Source organism: Syngnathus typhle, linkage group LG12, assembly GCF_033458585.1.
Source record: "Syngnathus typhle isolate RoL2023-S1 ecotype Sweden linkage group LG12, RoL_Styp_1.0, whole genome shotgun sequence".
Taxonomy (NCBI): Eukaryota; Metazoa; Chordata; class Actinopteri; order Syngnathiformes; family Syngnathidae; genus Syngnathus; species Syngnathus typhle.
In genome coordinates this window covers 5,711,990-5,726,725 of record NC_083749.1, presented here as the reverse complement: position 1 = coordinate 5,726,725, position 14,736 = coordinate 5,711,990, and the positions used below count along the sequence as shown (strand labels likewise).

The window sequence follows — 14,736 nt, the reverse complement described above, 5'->3', positions numbered from 1 at the left end:
TTCGTTTTGGAAAAAAGGTGTGACTCTTTAGCGTACGTCATGTATTTGCTTATTCCACGCCTATAGTTTTATTTTGGTAAATACGCTGTCACGGCAGCAATGTTATCTTTTAATTTGAAAACGGAAGCGTCAGAGGAGTGACGTACGGCTAAAACAGCTGCCTTGCTCGAACCAACACAGGGTAAGTGTATAGATTTACATTCCAAGGTCAAAAATGTAAGATGTTTCAAGGCGCGTCGTGTTTTATTGTTTGCGTTGTGAAGCATTTTCAATACCCGTACAGTTCGGTGGGGCTAGCACTCTGAGAGTCGCTCGGAAGTTCAACATGTCATTTGGAAAATGAAGAACGGACGTCAAGCTAAAATAATTCCGAGTCATACAAGAGTTTGACAGAATTCAGAATTGCATTTTAAGTACATCAAATGAGCACGTAACCACCCCACTTTTTCTCCCCATTCCAGGTCAGCTGTAACGTCGTCAGCATGGGTTTTATTCTCTCCAAATCAATGGACGCAAACTTGACTAAGCAGCAAGAGTTTATGTTGCATAATTCGAGACTCCAGGTGAGATCTGTTGCTATGGTAATTATAGTAAGCTTAAACAACCAACGTGTAACCTGTGCAACTAGTCAGTCAAGCACACTGACATTTTTTCCATGCCCGGCCTATAATGAAAACAACAATAGATTAAGATGATGGTGCGATTTTTTTTTCCATGCCCGTCGCCAACGTAAACAGGAAAAATTGAATTAGAAAAATATTTGGTTCTAAACCTGTTGCCACTCTTCTATTTTCTAATTTTTTAAGCCTAGACATATTCTCAAAAAAATCCTGGCACAACACCAAATACAATTATCGTGTAATCTTGATGACTAGATTGCAGTGGAGCCCCACAACAATAGATTAAGATGATGGTGAACATTTTTATATTTGCTTTAGTTCACAATAGTTTAGCACAGAACATCAAAACAAGTGTAGTTTGTTATTAATTATACATTTAATGTAAATTCCAAAAGCTGCCTTACTTGAGTAGAATTACAGAAATATATGCCCTCATAAAGTCGCGACTAAAACAAAGTACATTCAGGGAAAACTGTTGAAAGATATAACAATAATTTTGTTGACATCACTCAGATTGGACTGAGCAATAATGATAATAATACAGCAAACAAAATGACAAAACTTAATTTAGCAGCCCCAAATAAAAAAATGGAAAACTGTTATTTTCTGACCTGATATACGAAGCATTCCGACCCTCCCTGTGTGGATCTTCTCGCCGTGCCTGCGTGGTTTTTTTTACGGACAGTCCGGGTTCTTCCCACTTCCCAAAATCATGTTTGGTAGACTAATTGAGCACTCCAAATTAGGTGCGAGTGCGGATGGTTGTTTGTCTCAGTGTGATTGGCTGGCAACCGGTTCAGGATGTCCTCCGCCTACTGCCCGATGACTGCTGGGATAGGCTCCAGCATGCCCGCGACCCCCGTGGGGACAAAGCGGCACAGAAAGATTAAGATGATGATACAAATTTGTTTTAGTTCACAATAGGACTGCACAGAACATCAAAACAAGCGCAGTTTGTTATTAAAAAAGCTGCCTGACTTGAGTAGAATTAGAGTAGACATTTGCCCTCATATATACAGTCGCTACTAGAACAACGTACATTCAGGAAAAAGTGCAACTGTTGAAAAATATAACAATGTTTTTGTTGGCAACACTCCAATTGGACTGAGCAATAATAATAATAACACAGCAAACAAATGTATGATGTAGCTATTTCATGACATCATGGAGAAAGGATTCCCCTTTTTAAATAGTATCAATTGAGGGCGGGTTCGAATGACGTTTGGGCTTCTGTTGCTATAAATACACTTAACCTGTTTTTTTGTTTTTGTGTGGTTTTCCTATCGCAATTTATGCTTACATAGAAGGTAATTGTTAATTGACAACGCTCAGATTGGACTGAGCAATAATGATAATAATACAATAAACAAAATGACAACATTTTCCATTAACTTACTAGCTTACGTAGAAGTTAATTGTAAAAATTTGAAAATATTCCCTGCACATTTAGAAGTATTTCTGTATTTTGATTCACGGATTTAATTTGTTCAAATTCAGATGACAAATATTCCTGTCGTGACTTTTTTTCTTCTAAAATTCCTTTTGGGGCGTCATTTACTGGGATTATTGATGGCTACAAAAGCCATCGCAGGTGTTAATTTTTCAACACGATAACATTATGTTGTTATTTTCTTTCTACCGACATTTTCTCTTTTCAGCCCAGCTGTACACATAGTAAATGAAGACTAATCTTTTTCTTTGGTTGCTGAAGAAGCTGAACATGTGGCCAGATTTTTCATTTCTCATGAATTTACATTAGCAGGTGGCCACCAACCGATACTTTGAGGTTGTGGGTTTCATTGTGACACTTAATGACTTTGACCAGGAAGCGATACTTCGATTTCAATGTGACGTAGAAGTTTCACTATGCCATTATGTGACTCACTTGATGACAATGATTACTTTACAAAGTTTAAGGGGGGCAAACCAAAGACCCGAGGTCCACAGCGGGACTGACACATCATCATTTTGTGGCCCATTTAATCAAATTTTGCCAATTGTGATTGTTCCTTTAATTTTGCCTGAAAATACCAAAACTTTTTTTTTTTTTTTTAAACAAATATTACAATCATTTATTTTCATCCCCAATTCCGTTAAAACAAATTTTCGCAACTTTTTATTTTAGTTTCAATTGGTGACGTAGTGTATTTCGTAAAAACCCTGTGTGGCGTCAAAAGCCCCCGTCAGAATAATTGGTGAATAATTGAACATTTTCTCTCCGCTCGCCACAAGAAGTTGAAACAGCATGCTTCTTGAAAGTGCTGTAAAAGAAAGTATCGCTTGATTGTGTGTATTATCTCAAGTGCAGTTTTAGCAAATATGAACTCACCTTTGACGTAATTGCGGCTGAAGCATTCTGATTTTGGACCATTGTTTCCCTGCCCGCTGTCACAATAGGAGGCTGATGTTCGCATTAGCATTTTTTATATTAACGGTATTTATAACGGAAATGTTCACTTGTCCAAAACAAAATTTGCCTCAAACTAAATAGAAAGAAAAAAATGATAACCTGGTAATAATCATAAATTGAGCCTTTCCTCCATTTCACATGTAATCTAAATGTCCACTGGCATGTGTTGTGTTTTCCCAGCTGGAGCGTCAGATGATGCTACAGAACCAGATGAGGGAGCGACAGACGGCCATGCAAATCGCCCGCTCCAGAGAATTCGTCAAGTACTTTGGCACATTTTTCATCGTGACCTCCGCCGGCCTAACCCTGGGGTGACTTTCACACGGCACCTGCGTTTTCGCAGCTTTGCGTTTTATCCAGTGGCCTTTTGCTGCTGTTGCCGTCATGAGGTCCCAAAATGTCATTTTTTACAACTCGCTAGCTTTTACCACCAACTGCAAGTGTGGTTGGCAAATCGGGTGCAGTCACAGGTGAAAATCAATGTCTTTTTTTTTTTTTTCTTATCCAGTGCCCTAAAAAGTAAGAAACCAGCCTTGTTGGCGCCCATCTTGCCACTCAGCTTTGTATTTGTCTATCAAATGGACGGCGCCTATGGAACACTTATTCATCGAATTCGAGGTAAGGTTGGTTCCATTTGTTTACTCATCCAAGTTATATTTTGTAAGACTTCCATTCCGCTCTCCCTTCCGTCACTTTTTAGGGGAAGCCGAAAGTATCATGGTGTCTGAAAAAGAGCGTCTGGACTTGCCTCACGGGACGCCGACCTTCGATAGCATGGAGAAGGCCCGACGCGCTAAAAGCAACCTCGCCTCCTTCTTGGAGAGATAATAATCCCGTCCTCCAGAAAGACAGTCCAATGGTAAAACCGTCCGTTCGTGCTTGTCCTATTGTTACCTACTGTTGGTCTTGGGTAAATATATAATTTTTTTAATGCTATGTGGTACATTGCCTTTCGCTACTAAATTTTATGATCGAAAATGAAATTAGCAGCAAATAACCCAAGTGCTAAACTTTGTTTTGCGTCGAAGAGTCATCAGGTGAACATCATAAACTTTAAACATAACTTTATTAAAAGTGCCTTTGGTGCACCTTTTTATTCATGTACTTTGGGGCATCTAAATAAATTAGACCAAGATGGAAGACTGAATGTATTTCAATTTAATGATGAGTTTACCTTTTTGAATAGTAACATATAAACAAATAACTACTTTCTTTGTGTAATGTATTTTCAATGGAAAATTAAACGCCATCCTTATCAACAATTTAACGTGACAAAACGCCGTGTGGCATCGACGTGGAAGTGAGGCCCACTTGAACGCAGGTGTTCACAACCCACACTTTCAATAATACTTAAAGCACGACGAAATACATCCCCAGTGCGTCAATTGTTAGCCGTCAAAATGACGCATTTATTTGTGTGAGAAAGGAGGAGGGAGGGCGAGTCCACAGGTTAAGCAGAGCACTATAAAAGATGGGCTCCATCCCCGACAACATCAATCAAGCTCCTGTAGAGGTCTTTATGGAAGCCCATCAGCTGCTGTGACAGCTCGAGTGCCAAAGTGTTGCGAAGCATGTTTTTGAGACTTGCGCTTTGCGGGTTGGTGTTGGCGCTGGTAGCGTGCGCCGACGGTAGCGTGCAGGCTCAAAGTATCAGCAGAGCGCTGTTCCTACCCAGAGACTACGGAGTCAAGCTTTGTGGGAGGGAGTTCATACGAGCTGTCATTTTCACCTGCGGAGGCTCGCGCTGGAAGAGACTCGACAATGCAGAAGATGGTGAGTGGACATGGATATTTTTTTTTCATACTATTTATGAGATCATTTCCAATTTGAATTGGAAAGTTTTTTCCAATTTATTTTTTTAAATGATATATTTCCTTAGAAATAATTTTTTATTGGGTGATATCTTTTTTAAATACATGATGCAACAAAAGAAATGATGCAGCAATGTTTTTCATTGGACAGAGAAAAAAAATGAATGAACTTTAGCTTCAATTATCACCCACCCAAAAAAAAAAACTGTTTAAAAATCAACGTCAAAAACTGTGTATCATTTTTAACTTTTACAATAGGCTTTGGCTACATATCTGAGGAACCCCTGCAAATTTTTCTAACCCACTACTGGGTCCCACCAGTTGAGAATAACTAGTCTATTTTATGTCTACTGAAAATCATGTCGCGTTTTAAACCTTACAGATTTTTTCCCCAAGGCGTTCTTGTGTTAAACAAAAATGAGTGGAAATATGGGCTATTAAAAAATATATATATATTTTGTCCACTAGATGACACTACTGGCACTCTCTTTTAAAGTTTGTCCCAACTACTACCAGCTTTTTGTTTTTTTTGCAAAGCTCAACCTATAGCCACGGTCGTTTCAGGACCATAGACAGTTCCCCATATAACACTGTACTGTAACGACAATAAAATGCATCAAATGGTGACGCAATGGTCTCTTTTTTTCTTTCAGATTCCTTTCAATGGAAACCCCACAGTGACATCACTAACCTTCTTCCCAAGCGTACCTCCTCCACCTTCTTTTCACTTTTCAATGCCGCTTCAAGCACGAGTGACAAGGACGGCTCGTCCATCATTTTGGAGGAACCCCTGAAAGAAGGTTGGCCCGAAAACAGCGGGAGGAGACGAAGGCACTTTTCTCAGGGTGTGGCAGGCGTTTGCTGCAGCGAAGGCTGCACTAAGAACGATATAGGACGATTGTGTTGATGTTAATATCTCATTACAAATTAGTCAGATTTCTTTTAAAAAAAAAAAAAGTCATGTAAAATGCATTTGTGTTCATATCTTGTCTGACTGACTATAATAAACAGTGACATTTATTTAAAGAGGGACTCTAAAACTGTTATAATTTTATTTAAGTGTGCAAAATAAATAGGTTTGTTGCTAATACAATTAATATAATACCAGGAATGACTTTTATTCAATTTGAATAGTAAAACGTTTTTATCAAAATGTTTTTTTCTCACATGTAAATGTACATCTCTGTCATCAAAACGGCTGCTGTGAATTGCCTCCGATGCTCTTTTATACAAACGATTTCAAAACATATCAACAGACTGCAATGTGACTTCTATAATTCAAAGTCTTCATATAAAAAAAATATTTACAAACCCTTGATCGACTTAGAGCATCAGCAATCCCAAACGTTTTTTCTTCAAACACGCGATTAAATTCTATTCCTTCTTGAATTCTAAATGAGAACATACTTGTGAAGAGTTATTGCGAATAATAACCACAAATAAATGTATTCTGGATTCTCTGTACTATTTTGCCTTGACCAAACAGGTCAGGTGGAGTTGTACATTTGATCGTGTCATGAAAGTTGATTAAAACTATAACTCAAGTTTAAGCACAGTATAAAAAAAAGTCAACATATAAATGCAGAGGTATGATACAAACACATATAAACATACAATATATATATAAACATATATTAAAAAAAGAACTGCTTAAAAAATATATATAATAAATGTACAAAAACCAAGGCAATCGAGAATGTTTTTTTGGAATCAGGCGTAGTGTTTCAAAAAGTCCCCACATCTTTTGCGAGTTGCCTTGGTGTGATAGGAAATCGTATCTGTCAATACACCTCATGTGTCCAAGTTGTCTCGGGCCATCTCCACACTGTGGATCAGCATTTTGAAAGTGGGCCTCTCTCCCGGCTCACCGCTCCAGCACTCGCTCATCATCTGGTGCATCTGACAAAATTAAAGCGGTTTTACTCATTGAGCGGTTACGCTCGCCATTTGTGTTTAACCACGACATTGTATTAGTGCAAAAGTGAGGAAGCTCATTTTGCTAGTGCCCCCGGACACATTTAAACCATCTCCAGTGAGTAGAAAAAGTCTACACACCCCTAATCAATTTCCAGATTTTTTTTTACATTTAAAAAAATACAACCAAGATGAAATATTTTAAATTTCACCTGCCACCATTAATGTGACCCGTGAACAACTCCAAAAAAGGGTGGGGGGGCGGGGGTTTAGTTGTGTTTGCTGACCTCTTTCGGGCAATTTTCAGGCACAGGTAAGCGATAGCCTTGTTTCAGCAGGTCGATCAAATGATAAACAATCATCTGTCCTTGTTTATCATTTCCCATCTGCTCCATAAACACCTGAAACACAAGTAAACAACATAGTCATGATTATTAAGAGCCACTTAAGTGAATCACAGCAGCCAAATGATTATGAAGGACTTCCGGCTTTTAATGAGCATTTAATCAAAGAGAAGTGAGAAGTTACCGCGGGTGGGCTGTTGCCTTTGTCACAGTAGGTAAAAAGTTCATATAGGACCACGCCAAAACTCCAAACATCTGACGCCACGGAAAACTTGCTTTCCGTGAGTGACTCTGGAGAATACCTGGAAAAACAAAACATTAATCAAATATGATATGTTGAGGTCCAACACGATCTGGTCCTGCTTACCAAAAAATGGGGCTTTCTCCAGGCTCCCTTACGGTGTAGTACTCTTTGTCTTGGGGGAGCACTTTGGTCAGGCCAAAGTCCCCGATCTTGACCTGCGTGTCGCTCTCAACTAGAATATTTCGAGTGGCCAGGTCTCTGTGGATGTAGCGCTTTGTGGCCAGGTAGTCCATACCCTGGAACGATCACATTACGTTTCAATGTATCGACTTGTTGCTAATCAAAACAGCAGCACCGATGCATGCCAGTAGAGATGATTTGCGGAGTTTTACATTGTAATCAATCTATTTTCCATAATAATTTCCTCCAACTTTATTTAATGATATATGTATATATTTTATTTTATTCCCTGCAGTTTCATGTGACAAAAAAATACTGTTTGCTATTTATACGCTCTATCTGCAATGCCGTAAAATACCAAAAGATGGCGCCAAATTCCTAGAGCGGCCGTTAAAAACTCAAAGTCTGGAGGACTCGCTTGTAAGATTAGGTTCAAATATGAAAGTGTTTTGTTATTATAGTTTGTGTTTTATGAATGGTTTAAATGATTAATATAGGCAATGATAAATATGTTTTGTCATATGTTGTCTAGTCACCTTGCAAATCTGCAGCGAGTAAAGAAGCAGCTTCTTGAAATTAAAGTGGACTTTGTTTTTGAGGAGATAATCCCTCAAACTGCCATAGGGAAGATACTCCATGATCAGGCGTAGGTTCTTCCGGCCTGAAAAAAAAAGAAGAAGTATTTAATTGAAATATGGAGCTGGGAAAATTAGCTTTAGCCGTGTCCTCATTTGTTTGTGAAAAAAAATCATTGGCTGGTTGTTCATACCTGCGCTGTAGCACACTCCTTTATATTTGACAATGTTCTCGTGATGGAGAGACTTGAGGATCTCGATCTCACGCTCAAAGTCTCTGATGTGCTCGGCAGTGCTGTGCTGGAGTTTCTTTACCGCCACCACCTCCCCTGTGCTATCCTGCAGAGGGTCGTAGCGGCACATCTCCACGCTGCCGAAATTCCCCTGCAAGGAAGAAGAAGGGTTCAAATCTGCTTCGTGAACCAGTTTTTGACTCCTCCGAATGGCATTCTCTACTCAACGTTGCCATCTAGAGGAGTCAAAATACACAACTGGTTCATGAAGCAAATATGAAGCTTCATTTTCCCACCACTAGTGGAAATGTAGACGTGTGTGTGTCTCACTTTGCCCAGCTGTTTGAGGAAGATGAGGTGTCGCTCCTCAAACTGAGCAGGTTCTCGGCACTCGGAGGCCCACGGGAAGCCAAAGCCTCGCGTTTTGGCAGGCACCATGTCGCTCTCCACCAGCAGCTCGTAATCTGCCCCACAAGATGTGTAAACCAATAAGGCCCTACGAGATGTGACGAGAACGAGCCCGGTTCCGGTTCCTACCCGGCGTGAAGAGACTATTCAGGTCTCGGATGACCGCTCTGAAAGAGGGTCGGAGTGAAGGCTCGTAGTCCATACAGCTGTTAATCAGATTGGCCAGCTCGGTCCATTTGGGAGCTGGCAACTGGTGTCTGTCCTCGTAGAACATTAGCTTCTGTGGAGGAGGAGATGTGTTAAGTGGGTTCCTAATATTTTGCATTCTTTGTCACCTTGCAGCAGTCCAGGGCACAGAGTGGTTTATCTCCACCGCTGCAGATCTCCCACAGAGTGGTACCAAAGCCCCACTTGTCCGCGGCCAAACTCAGATTTTGCTGACTTTCGATGCATTCGGGGGGCACCCACGGGATCCGCTCCACCAGAACTGTGAGTCAAAAAGCCGAGACAAATGTTAAGATCAACACTTGCTGCCGTGTGAGAGTGAAGTTGAGATTCCAAGACCTTCTTTGGGCAATACGGTGATACCGATGCCAGGGTCGCTAAGCTTGATGAAAGGCAGACTTCCCGTCTTCCGGTCCTCCTTTCGGATCACCAGAACGTTCTTAGCACAAACATTCCCGTGGACTATATTCTTGTCCTCCTGCGGGCGCATATGACAAACGCTTACTTTGTCACCGTTAGCACCTTGAGAATAATCGAAGCGACCTTACCAGGTAATGCATAGCCCAAGCTAGCTGCTTGGCTACCTCCAACTTCCACGTGATGTTGATGCTACTTTTGTTCTTTTTCAAATACGTGTCCAGAGAGCCAAATTTACCGTATTCTTGAACCATAATGTCTGAAACAAAGACAATCAGGAGATAAATAATCTTTTTTTTTTTTTCACATCTGTGTGAGATTTGAACTTACTCTCATCTCCACAAACGCACACGCCATAGTTGAGAAGCAAGTGCTTGTGGGAGAGCTGGCTCATCATGCTAGCTGCTTCAAAGAATGACTGAGGGACAACAGAAACCAATTATAGCTTCTTTAATCAGCCGAGGCTGAAAAAAAAAAAAAGCAGACCTCCGAGTAAGTGCGATGAGCCTTGTCCAGAATTTTGAGAACCACGTCGATCTGATGAATCTCTCCATAGTCTCCGAGCTCCTTCCTCACGCCGGAGAAGAGCTTGGTGAACGTACCCTGGCCCAGACTCTCATTCTAAAATATGAAGTCGAGCCATGTTTAAAGACAAAGGCGCGCTAACGTGCTAATCAATGATAGCTAATGTTTATGAATCTCGTCTTACGATGATGAGGTCCTCTTTTCGAATCTTGTGGAAAACCATCTGGCTGATGCTTTTTTGTAGCGAGGGAGACAGAAGAACCTCTGGCCCTTGGTTATTTCGACACACCAGCAGATTGGATTTGTCTGGAGAAGCGTTATGACACGAGTTAGCAATCTTCCATCACAAATTGTAACATCTGCTCTGACACGATTAAATGTCAAACTGACGTTTGGAGCTGGGCGGGCAGCACTTTGTCAACTGGAACGTGTATCCGTCGGTGCGAAGCGCCTCCTTGTGGTAGCAGGCGAGAAGTTCCCCGAGCGTCCCGAAGCTTCTCTTGGCACCGCTCAGAACGTACTCTCCTGACTCGCTCCTCACAATCTGACAGTGCTTGTAGTCTGCCAGAGGATCATACTGAAGATCAAATAGAACATTTTAAGTCGGATGATAACCGACAACCAATCATCTTCGCTCCGAGCGAGTCACATGAGAGCCTTAAATGACTTATGTGGAACTCTCACCCCCACCACGAAGGACATAAAGAGCTTGTCGTAGTCTCTGGGGCTACGGCGCAGCATGTACAAGCCTTGGCGGTTGCCGGCGCGACGTAGCTTAGCGACCGTGAACTCCATCCTGTGAGCGGAGACACGTTATCTATCCACATGCGGGAACGTGTGAAATCTTTGGAATGCTACTCACGACAGAGGGCCATGACAGTGGCTCTGAATGCCTTCCAGAAGCCTGGGAGGGGCAACTTCTTTGCAAAGATAATGATGAGCGTCCGCGACGAGTCTGTAGTATCCGTCCACTAACGATACAAAAGACAGTGCTTCGGAGAGAGAATGGAATTGCAGCTCCTAAATTGACAAAAAAAATATAGGGACAAGTGATCAAGAGTAGGAAATTGACATTAACTTCATTTTTTAAAATTTATTTATAATTATTATTTATTTATATATATCAAAAGTACAAGTAGTATCGTTTGCTTGGTATCGGTATACTCATTGGTCTGGGAAAATAATCCCTAAAAAAAATTGGGAATGCTTTATTTTAGATCCACCCTGGAGTCATTCTATAACAAGATCTCAAGACTGAAAAAGAGAACAAACATGACTAGTTAGACTCCAAGACTGATTCCAAAGATGATCTTGCCTTAGAGATAATGACAATCGGATTTAGTCATCTGAATACAATTTAGATACCCCGAAGGGCGGAATACTTTCAGTCTGTGGTCAAACAAAGAAACATTGAAAAAGAATGTATCAAAAACCTTTTTTCTACTGTTTACTCATTTCTGTAATGAATGAGCTGGCGTCAGTTGACCGTGTTTCGCAACACATAAATAGGAGAAGAATGCGTAATCGTTACGATCAGCGGAACGTACCAGAATCTGGTGGTCTTGTCTCGTGAGAGTAACTATGCGACTCTCGGCTGAGCCTTGCTTATTGGCCTGCTTAACGCTGATGTCGATCACCTCTTGGAAATCACAGTATGTCTGCAGCTCCTAAAAGACACAAATGAATCATCAGGACAATCTCCTCGTGACTTAGCTTATGTAACGATTGTCTGTTACCATGGCAGCGCAAAACTCATTTTTTTCTCCCCCCATCTTTCCTTACCTCATCAGCTCCTTCCGTTTTCCCTTTTGACCACTGGATGCCCTTGTTGCCCATGACGACAATGGTAACATCACGCGCGGACAGGTCCGTGAGGTGGAAGCGCTCCGAGTAGAGCGACGGAAGCAGGATCTCCAAGCTCATCAGATACTTGAGGCGAAGTTTACACACCGTGGCTTTTAACTCGGTAAACTGCTGGATGAACCTCTTGAACCGGAATCGGATGCGCTTGCGAGTTAAGATGTTGTACTGCTGGATTCGACTTCGCATGCAGCTCGGCAGGAAGGATTTGTAGCTGAAGCAGAAATGAGACGTGGCCTAAATTCAGACGGACGATATTTAAGGGGAATTACAATTTACCTGGTGTCGTTATAGATGCCCACGGGTGACTGGCCACTTTCTTTCGCCAAACGCATCATGTCCAGTACCGCCATACCCAAACATTCCTCCTGGGCTTCGTGACCCATTGGAATAACAACCCTATCATTAAGAAAGTCACTCCGCCACTGTCAAGAAAAATACCAAATTTGTCAGTAGTAAACACAAATATGATAATTCATTAGTTGTGAGATTTTTTTTAAATTTATTAGTCATCTATTGAAGCAAACTCGGCGTGCAATCAGAGGCTGTGTTGAATCAGTTTACAGTTCGAAAAACTGGAAGACATCCGATGTGGGAAGTTCAGACAAAATAGCCAAAATGAAACAATGACATAACTTTGTTACTCAATTTGAGATCTCAATGTACAACTTCAAAGAAAAAATGCTTGGCTAATTCTGATCATAATTCAATACGGGCGAATAATCATAGTTGCCTTTTTGTTTCAGCTCTTTGGCAGCCTAAATGTGACTCCACTTACAACTGACCTGGAAAAATTGATACGCCATGACGCATTCATCCATCACAGGACTCTCCATGCCCTTGTTAAGCCCGCAGCGGTGAGCATATGAGGAACTGCCACTGTTGTACCAGCCAGGAAAGTAATACCTGTTTACAAGTGTGAGCAAAAAAAAAATGTCATCATATGAACGCTTACTAAAAAATTAAAAATGTAATCATCCACCTGATTCTGAAATCTAAGCGCTCGTTGGTCTCCGGGTTCAGTTTGAAGACGTGATTGGCTGGAAACCACATTTGGTCACTTTCCCTCATCAGGCTGAATAAGTTGAAGTATAACGGTGCAATACCTGCAAGGAAGTTTTTTTTTTTTTTATGTAACCTATTTTTTTTATATAAAACACACATAATGGAATAAAAGTGGGGGTCTCGCATTTAAGCCAGACAGGAATGATTAAGCAACCTGAAAGTAAAAACTTGTATGTCACCGCTGAAGATTTGCTGCTTTTACAGGCAATGTAAAAGGAGTTTATGACTCTTATCGGGATGTTAAATCAAAAAGCCACATTTGTATAATCAAATTACACGTTAATGTTTCAAGTATTTCGTGCATGTTTTTTAGAATCGATTATTCTGTCGATAAATCAAATTATCGGGTACACTTTTACTTGCAATAAAATGTGGTTAAAGAAAAATGTTAACATTTAGACATAAGAAAATCACTCAAAAAAAAAAAAGAAAAAAAAAATGAAAAAATAATTATGAAAATACAAGACGATTAATTTGTTAATCGATTCCCTGGAGATGAATCGTTTAATTTGGACACCTTATTGTTTTTTTTTTCATTTTAGCTAGCAACAAGCACATTCTATCTTTTTTTTGTTATTGTAACATCAGCCTAGCGTGTACAAACTTGTAGAGTTAGCTTATTCGGAGACAGAAGACTTTCTTAACAGGAAGCACTCATGAGTGAAGCAACAACCTAACGATGAGAACGCCGCCTTGAGAGGAAATGCCCGTGACCACAAGCGGAAATCAAGGTACTTGCAGGGTTGACCTACATTTTTATTCTCTCATGCATTATTATTGACTAGCCATGACACCAATTTTGCATTGTTTTGCATTTTTTAAAATGTTCAACTAGGTCATAGTATACCACCTCAGACTTCAACTCCACCGTGACCCTAAACAGTGGCAAGAAAAATGCACAGATATAAATCTGTGGATAAAACCCAGTCCACTTTGGAATGCAGATCACCATGTGAGAACTGTGTCTTCATCACTCACCACAAGTTTTCGCCGCGAGGATACAAAGCTCCTCCGCTACGTAATCGCCGGGCGGGTATGTGAGCACACACTGCTCTCCCCCATCATCCTTCTCCACGTAGTAAAGTTGGACACTTAAACATGTTCTATTCTGCTCCGGCTCAGGTCCAGAAGGTGGCGTGCAGTCAGGTGGTAGGCCATTATGATGCGCTGTGGGGCAGGTGCCGCTTGGGTTCATGTTTCTCACCAAAAAGCAGGCCATGTACCGACATTCACCTAGAAAAAGGAAAAAACAGCAGAAGGTTGACTATGGTGAGTGGCGTTCCATTCGTTCTCGTTTCTCCGTTGAGCTGCTGACCCCCGCCGCCGCGAGTCGCTTTAAGTAGATTCTGAACGGTACAACGCAAATCATTTCATCATGTCCTTAAATGATTCGTCTGCGAGGCCTAATGCGGAACAGAAACTTGATTCATGCAATTACAAAGTAGCTGATGAAAAGATAAAAAAGTACTACCGGGATAAAGATGTGAGTCAGTGTGGCCAAGAAGAAAAAGCAGCTGCTATATAATGAAAGCTATTAAATTGTTGGCTATTTCCCACATCCTGGGTGGAATTTTTTTTTTTGATCAAACGGAAAAGCCCTGCCTCACTCAGAGTCAAGAGCCAAGACACTTTACATGCACTGGCAAAGTGATCCAAATTGAAAAACAATGGGCCATCAAGTGAAGTGTTGTGTATCCATGTTTACACACCCCAAACATTTATCACACGGCATACAGGCAAGTTCCGCACTCAAGTCTTATCAGGGTCTCCTTGCTTTGCTGCACTAGGAGTGCGTTATCAGTAACAACACATTTCAACATACTCAAGTCTGGCTCGGGACATTTTGGGCTTTCACGATGTAACTCTTTAAAAACAATGCACACGAATAAGACTAATAAGCAAAAC

The 14,736-nt window shown here is 40.9% G+C and overlaps 3 protein-coding genes across 5 annotated transcripts; 2 read left to right on the top strand and 1 right to left on the bottom strand.

Moving 5' to 3' along the window:
- The first annotated feature begins 60 nt into the window (after positions 1-60).
- plgrkt (plasminogen receptor, C-terminal lysine transmembrane protein) lies at positions 61-14,025 on the top strand. 3 transcript variants are annotated; one of them, XR_009716326.1, is made up of 9 exons: positions 462-563; positions 3,211-3,341; positions 3,539-3,648; positions 3,731-3,889; positions 9,082-9,228; positions 11,697-11,872; positions 12,513-13,562; positions 13,667-13,864; positions 13,954-14,025. XR_009716326.1 is itself a non-coding variant. In XM_061292811.1 (5 exons), the coding sequence occupies exons 2-5, from the start codon at positions 483-485 to the stop codon at positions 3,856-3,858; spliced, it is 450 nt and encodes a 149-aa protein (XP_061148795.1). In that variant the 5' UTR covers positions 61-181; positions 462-482; the 3' UTR covers positions 3,859-4,292. The 3 variants fall into 3 exon arrangements, 1 of the variants encoding a protein (XP_061148795.1); XR_009716327.1 differs by lacking the exons at positions 9,082-9,228; positions 11,697-11,872; XM_061292811.1 differs by lacking the exons at positions 9,082-9,228; positions 11,697-11,872; positions 12,513-13,562; positions 13,667-13,864; positions 13,954-14,025 and adding an exon at positions 61-181 and having other exon boundaries at positions 3,731-4,292.
- rln1 (relaxin 1) lies at positions 4,602-5,867 on the top strand. The gene is made up of 2 exons (XM_061293980.1): positions 4,602-4,803; positions 5,495-5,867. Exons 1-2 carry the CDS (start codon positions 4,602-4,604, stop codon positions 5,746-5,748), a joined length of 456 nt encoding a protein of 151 aa, XP_061149964.1. The 3' UTR covers positions 5,749-5,867.
- LOC133163106 (tyrosine-protein kinase JAK2-like) lies at positions 5,939-14,050 on the bottom strand. The gene is made up of 23 exons (XM_061292693.1): positions 13,810-14,050; positions 12,749-12,872; positions 12,552-12,672; positions 12,046-12,191; positions 11,689-11,980; positions 11,454-11,573; positions 10,769-10,926; positions 10,591-10,702; positions 10,297-10,483; positions 10,091-10,212; positions 9,868-10,002; positions 9,712-9,799; positions 9,513-9,640; positions 9,304-9,442; positions 9,075-9,226; positions 8,869-9,019; positions 8,662-8,795; positions 8,293-8,482; positions 8,060-8,184; positions 7,467-7,639; positions 7,284-7,401; positions 7,043-7,156; positions 5,939-6,740 (listed from the first exon to the last, which is right to left on the bottom strand). The coding sequence occupies exons 1-23, from the start codon at positions 14,048-14,050 to the stop codon at positions 6,633-6,635; spliced, it is 3,378 nt and encodes a 1,125-aa protein (XP_061148677.1). The 3' UTR covers positions 5,939-6,632.
- Positions 14,051-14,736: the final 686 nt, after the last annotated feature.